The following is a 7,430-nucleotide window of genomic DNA, read 5'->3' as shown; positions in this document are numbered from 1 at the left end:
CTCTTCCAAGGTCCCTTCCAGCCCTAATGTCTATGAAATCTATGAAAATAACACAAGATAAGTGGCACCAGATAACAAGGCCAGAGATCAGGGGCCTGAGTCATGGTTTTGGGGGAACAGACCAAATTAGGAGAAGGCCTGGAAAGACCAAATTAGTATGTGTGCATGTGATAAGCTATTAGACTATGACAATCACAGAGAAAGGTCAACCAGTAATAGCCATGGGTGAAGAGTCATCACCAGAAGTCATCAGGAGGAAAAGACAACACAAAATCAGAGACTTTAGAGTAGGGTCCCTCCTCCTCTTCCTTCCTGAGAGAGTCCCCATCCCTGTCCCTGGGAATGGTCCTCAAGGCCACCATGGATACAGGGCACACCACCAGCCCATCTCAGACACCCCACTAGAAGGGGGTGTGGGCCTTGGCATACCACCTTCAGACTGCTGACACCTAAAGAAAGAGCCTCAGAGTGGAGACTGCATCCTGGCCAGATGTGCTTTGAGTCTGGTGACAACCCTAGGATTTGGTAGATATGAATTCCTTGACTGTTCATATTATTTATTGTCTGTTATCACTGTGTATCAATAAATTTGCCTATTATCGAATGGAAAGGTCGTGGTCAGTCTGAGGGTGGGTTAGGTAGGTCCCCCTCCCTCCCCCCCGGGGAACAAGGCCTCTGGGTCCTAAATCCAGAGCCAACAAGGGGAAGGCTACTTTGATCTAAAACTCCAAGAAACCCACTTTCTAAGCACTGCCTGCTTCCCTGTGACTTTAAGCAGGGCAACAACACATATCTCCAGGTGAGAATCCAGTGGTGCAGGACATTATGCTCAGGAGCGGTAAAATAATGTATTCACTCTGTAAGACATTTGCAATAATGGTTAGTAATCCATAGCGATTGCTACATGAATGAAGTCTTGAGGACTGGACCATAATCTGCTTCATTGATCCTTCAGCAGTGAAAGCTGGGAAAAGCATCTGCCATTTTATTGTCAATGGAAGGAACGTCCAGAACTGCAGCATCTTCATTTCAGGGGTACAGAGGTTTGTGATGTGAGTGATGTGATGAGAGCTCCCATCCTTTGGAGCCAACACACACAAAAAAAACTACTAGGGCAGAAACAATGTAGCTCCCATTTCACAGCCCTGCAGGGTGTTTTTATGTAATTCCAATGAAGTTCTATTGGTTTTTGCTGAGGCCTGGCTGGGACCTGTCTTGCTCATGGGGCAGCTGCCAGCCAGCCCTTTGTTGGGCAAGGATTCCCTGCCTAGCTGGGGGCTTTCTAGCAGCTGTTTCACATGTGGGACAGCTGCCAGCATTCCCCTACCTGAGCTGGGGAGCAGAGAGCTCCCCAGTCCCAGCACTCCTCAGATCCTGTGGAGAGCCAGGAGCTATGCAGTGCTGAGACAGGCAGGGCAGAGAACAACCCCATCCTGGCACAGGACTGGGGATAGACAACTCCCCTGTGTCCTGTTTCCCTCTGGTGGTGTGGCTACATGAACACTACTGCAAAGTAGGGCTGTGCAAAATGGCACTGTTCCATTTCGACTTCAGTTTCGAGGTTTGGATGAAACAGTGTTCTGTTTCAAATTCCATCCTGAGTTGAAACAGCTGTTCTGTTTCACTTCATCAAAACAGCGAGGCTGTTTTGATGCTGTTTCAATGTTTAGCCCGACCATCAGGCTGGGGAAAGGAACTCAGTTCAGCTGGGCTGAGTTCCCAACCCCAGCCCCACTATCAGGCTGGGGAAATGAATTCAGCCCAGCTAGGCTGAGTTCATTTCCTCAGCGAGACCTTCATGCTGGGGAAAGGAACTCATCCCAGCTGGGCTGAATTCCCAACCCCAGCCCCACCATTGGGCTGGGAAAATTATGGTCGCACTGAGGAAACGAATGCAGCCCATCTGGGCTGAATTCATTTCCCCAGCCTGATGGTGGGGCTGGAGATGGGAACTCAGCCCAGCCCAATCTAGTGCAGGGGATGGGAACTCAGCCCAACGGGGCTGACTTCCCAACCCCAGCCCAATCTAACGCGGGGGATAGGAACTCAGCCCATCTGGGCTGAGTTCCCATCCCCATCCTGATCATAGGGCTCAGTTCCCCTCCCCAGCCTGATGGCAGCACTTGGGAGAGGAACTGAGCCTGCGGTATGATTGGCTTTCCACAGCCTGGTGGCAGGAGACAGGGAGAGCCAGGGCTGTGCTCCTGGCTGCTGCTGGGAGCACAGCCCTAGTTCTTTCCTGTCTCCCACCATCTCATGGCTGGCTGCTTTGAAACTCAAATGTTTTGAAACTTTTGAAAGGTTTCAGCTAGCCTCATTTTGTTTCGAGGATGTTTTGAAGCCCTTTGTTTCAATTCAATTTTGCTGTTTTGAGCTTGAAATGAGTTGAAACAGTGTTGAATTGAAACAGCCAGTGAAATTTCACACAGCCCTACTGCACAGTAACTATTGTGTAGTTAATCTAGTACCTGTATTTACCGGTATTAGCTAACTGCACAGTAGACTGATTTACTACTCTCTCATTCTGATCTCATGGATCTTGAATTCTTTCCTACACAATGCCAGAGCTTTAAAAGATAGGTTGGGAGGTGGTTAAGATTCAGTATGGGGCACAGGACATCTGGGTTTATATCTCTTCAGAGAAAGAAATACATTGAACTCAGGTCTGTCCAAATCCCAAACAAGAACTCTAAACATCATGAAAAATGAAAGCAGTAGCAACCACTACATTTTATTAGAAAGTCAACCCAGTTGGTGCATCATAGGGGATTAAGGGCATTTCTACACCATGGCAGCAGAGAGTTCAGTCTTGCCTCTGAGGAAATAAACCTCACCCACTTACACTTGCTCCACACATATCAACCCAGGAAAGGAGGAAGCAAAGACTTCTCAAACATGCTTTAATTCCCTATTCTTGAGAACAACAGAAACCCATGTCCTAACAATGCACCCTCAGGGCACCCACAACAACTTCTGGGTTTCATGTGCTTAAAGGAGAAGTGGGTAGGCAGGGCTTATTTCCACAGCAATGTGACTGAGCTCTCTGCTAACCTTTAACAAAGGATTACCTGGTTTCATTTTTCCCAAATGGGCTTAGATGTGAGATGGGTCTTGAGCTGCTCAACTCCATCAGGACCAAGGTACTACTGAACATGCACAGGGGCAGTACTGTTGGCACTTGTGGAAACTTAAGGTAAAAAAAAATGTTGTCTCTGGTGTTAGGTTGGAGTTAAGTGGGGATTTCAGGATCGTTATATTGGATTTAGGTACCAAAATTCTACCTAGGTCTCGATTGAGACTACTAAATCTTTTGAATCTTCCCTGTTTTTCTGGACCATGTCCTCTGCCTACTAGGATGTAGCATACTACTGGATATGAAGGGAAATGACAAAACCTGCTTACCAGTGAGAAGGTTAAGGGGTTATTAATTCCCAGCCTGTAAGTACATACATGGGAAACAAAACATTGATAAAAAGGGCCTCTTCAGTCTGGCAAACAGCCAATGGATGGAAGGTAAAGTGACCAACTGTGACTAGAAATAAGGTGTACATTTTTTATATTGAGGGTAATTAACTACTGAGACAACTTGATGAGAGCTGCAGTGGATTATTTATCACTGATACTTTTAAAATCAAGATTGGGTGTTCTATTTTTTTTCCTAGAGCAGTGCTATATTTCAAATAAGAATTCATTCAGGGACATCTTACAGTCTGTGTTATAACTGAGGTCACATTAGGATGTCACTGTAGTTCCTTTTGGCTCTATGATTACTGAATCTATGAATGTCACACCAGGTCATAGGTGACCAGGTCTGGGGCCACTTGAGGACTGAGGTGGTGACCAGGGTAAGAAGGAATGAGCAAAGAGTGGGGACAAGCTGGGTAAAGAAGACAGGAAATAGAGCAGAGCACAAGCCAAAGGGAACAGAAAAGCTATCTGAGATCATGTTAAGCCCTGTTACCAAAGTGCTTCCTGTTCCAGGTCAGGAGTTAATATAGGGGAAGTTGAGGGTCAGCTAGCCACTCCACTGTAGGGTGATCATCTTTTCAAAAGGTGAAGGTGGAACACATGCCCCTCTCCTCCCCCCACCACATCTATATGAAGGCTGAGTGGAGCAGAGCAGGGACAAATGTAGGCTGCCCACTGTGGGCAGTAGGGTAGCAGGTCAGGATGAATGGCTATACCGATTAGCCTGAGACCACAGATTCAAGGCCACAGCCTGTTAATGAATCTGTTTTTTAAGTGATTGATAATTTATATTCTTAATAATAATAACTCATTTGCCAATATGAACTTTTTGTGAGTAATTTAAAGGTAGCATGTAATCAATACCTTTTTTTTTTTTTTTTTTGCATGCCATGTGCAAAAGACACGCACCTTGTTTTTTGGAAAGCAAAATGTACAGGAAAAAATTCTACAGTCGTGCCAGACAGTGGACTGCATGCAGCAGATAGCTCACCCGCAGCCAGCTCAATGACTCTTCAGGCCAAAAAAACCCCAGCCACTATACAGTGTTAACTCTTTTACAGCCACTGCCAAATTAGGAGCAGCTTTTGGCTGCTCAGCCAAAAGCTATTGCAGTACAGTGATGGTTGGGAAAGGGTTAGCACTGAACTCCAATGCCCTCGGCTTGCTGACCCAGAGACATGGCAACCATTTTGGCAGCTGTTACAGCACAGCATCTCCATGGGTCTATTCCAAAGAAGAAAAATCAGCTTCCTCACTTTTACTAATACACATTACAGTTAGGGGGGGGGGGGGTGCTGATTTTTGTGAGAGGGGTGCTTTTGATATGTGGGTAATTCTATCACTTTCAGATAGCAAGACTTTCTAAAGAACTTGTATTTCTGACTGTAGAATGCAGGAATAGCCCTCTCCTCTCTAGCTGCAAAACTTTATTGTGGCTTCTGGAGCTCCCTAAAGTCATGTCTGGTTATTCTGGAGAGTACGTTATATGCAAATTTGCAATGCAGGGCATGTTTTAATTTTTGCTGCATGCAGTTTGTGGCACCACAAAGAGGTTTGCGGTGCCACAAACTGCACGCCCCTGCATGTCTGGACACAGCCTATGTGGTTTACAATGCCAGTGATTTCTAATGGCATATAAATATATTACAGTTTAACAAAGTGAGTTTCAGTATGTTTTGCTCATTGAGAAAACATTTCTGGAGTCCAGCAAGAAAGAAATTAAAATGATCTAGGAATTTTTAGTTTCCATACTTAGCTTTTCCAACAACCTATATAACCTGCTTCCTTCTTCCTAACTTTCTTCTAATGAAAAAACAATGGGTTAAAGCATCAAGACATGACAATCTAATTATCTTTCTGTTTTAATAAGAGAATTACCAGAAACCCATTGTTTTTACTTAATATCTTTCATTTCAGAAGCCAAAGGGCCAGTGCAGTAAATGAATATAGTTGACTAAAGGTCCCAAACTATTATATAAACGAGCAATAAGCTAAAATTGTTTTTTTTAATTGATTTCTTCCAAGCAAAATTGTTATGCCCATTTTCTAATCTTTAATTGGATGTCTGAGGTACTACACTGATGTCTTGGCTGACTATCAATTGAATTCTGGTTTGAGTGGTGGTAAAGTAATTATACTATTTGACATAGAGAAGGACAAGCTGAGCAAGTGGCAGGAATTTGAAGTAAAATGCATTGTACATTAAGATTTATTGTGTTGATTGTCACAAGGACATACTTACTGTGGTCCAACTGACCTGCTGACCCAGGTCTGTAAAATACAGGGTAATGATGGAAGAAACTGCCAGGCTTTGAATGCTAACAGAATCCTTCAGATAGGGTCCATCTATAATGACAAGGAGGCAAGAGTAAATGGCATGAATAATACATATCCTTTTAATGACTCGGCACAAAACGCAAGACCAGGAGCTGAACAGCAATTGTGATTTGACTTCCACCCTGTGAACTGTGCTTTAAAATGTAAAGCTACAACTTCCACCCTGGTTTATAAAAGGCTGAATCCCATTTCACTTTCTGTGCTTAAATGACAAAAATGCAGCTTTATAACTAGTTCATGGCACATCCATACATTGGCAAAATAGAATCAACTTGTGCATATTCCTGCCAGCAGGGCCCTCCCATCTCTTAGCCCAACAACTTACAGGTAAGTGCATTTGCTTTGAGAGCAGGAGGCTGGGGTTCTGAGAGGGGGTCCAAAACTCCACCTTTCACTTCCCAGGAAGGAGTGCAAACCACCAGGCCCTTTCTTTACACTTTTGGTCTACAGTAGGGGTATCAAGGATACAGCCCATCAGAGGTGAAGCAAGGGTTCTCAAGGCTGGAGTATGCCTATTACTGTACACTGGTGGCAACAGATGGGAACATGGATGAAGGTAAGAGGGGGCTTACCTTCCCAGCTATTGTTGCCACTGCTGCTAATATTGCTGTAGCAGCAGCATTTCTGCTCAGGCAGCAACAGCCCCATGGCTGACCTTCCTGGGAGTTGAAACTGGTGTCTCATTTACTCATTTCCCCGCTAACTACATATCAGGTGCAAGGCTATGCCTGCTCTGGCAAAGGTTCTTGAGGGCCTGGGGAAACACTATTCTACTTGCTCTACTCCCCTTGGCCCCCCAGATAGATGAATGAGGCACTTCCCTGCCCAGCTTCTATGTGCAGGGCTGCCCAGGCCATGTCACAGACCCCAGGGAGCCATTGTGAGCCCACCCTCTAGTCAGTGCTCAGAGCTAGTGCCTCACTTGTCCTCCCCTAGTTATGCCACTGCAGCCTGTGGGCTGAATCTAGCCCATGGAGCCATGTAATCTGGCTCTTGGACTCCTAGAGGAGTTGGGAATTCAGAGGAAGAGTGAGTAGGGATGGACCTGATGCTGAATGTTGAGGTACAGAGCCCTGTTTGGGGATACAGTTTGACAGCAGCAGGATGAGTCCCATGGCTCCCTGACACAATGGCTCAGGCACCCATGGAAGTTAACACTCAATAACTCAAAATACAAACTCCCTCCACTGTTTTGCTTGAATGTTGGTGTTTTGGATCCGCTCTGCCCCCCCCCCCCCCCGCTATATTGTTTTGGGGGAAACTCCTGTTCTGTTTTTGGCGCCCCCCCCCCCCCCCCCCCCCCCAGCTATATGCTTTTGGGTGAAACTCCAGTGATTAGAAGTTCTGCTTCTCTTTGAGCAAGCACTCATAACTCCAGATCTCTGTGGAAACCTTATCTGAAGTAGACAGACTTATGTCTGAGTACAGAACAGCCTTTCTCACAGTATAACAGAAAAACCTACTTCAAGTCCTAATGAATCCAGTACCTACAGGAAAAAAAGAGAAGATAAAATGGGCCTTGTTTTGTTTTTTGAGGAGGTGTTGAATAAAGCAACGAACTGGGGAGTAGGTGACATGAGCAACTCTATTCCCAGTTCCTCCAATATGTAGCACATTGGGCAAGA

General features: G+C 45.4%; 1 protein-coding gene across 1 annotated transcript in view; it reads right to left on the bottom strand.

Moving 5' to 3' along the window:
- Window positions 1-7,430, bottom strand: part of TECRL (trans-2,3-enoyl-CoA reductase like) — a gene marked incomplete at its 5' end in the record, with an annotated part of 131,974 nt that overhangs the window by 39,543 nt on the left and 85,001 nt on the right. Inside the window, one exon of the mRNA XM_006024070.2 lies at window positions 5,711-5,814. Within this exon, the coding sequence (XP_006024132.2) occupies window positions 5,711-5,814 (104 nt within the window). The remainder of the gene's footprint in view (window positions 1-5,710; window positions 5,815-7,430) is intronic.

This window comes from Alligator sinensis, unplaced genomic scaffold, assembly GCF_000455745.1.
Source record: "Alligator sinensis unplaced genomic scaffold, ASM45574v1 scaffold62_1, whole genome shotgun sequence".
Taxonomy (NCBI): Eukaryota; Metazoa; Chordata; order Crocodylia; family Alligatoridae; genus Alligator; species Alligator sinensis.
The sequence above is the reverse complement of the archived record's forward strand: the minus strand, read 5'-3'. Positions and strand labels throughout refer to the sequence as shown.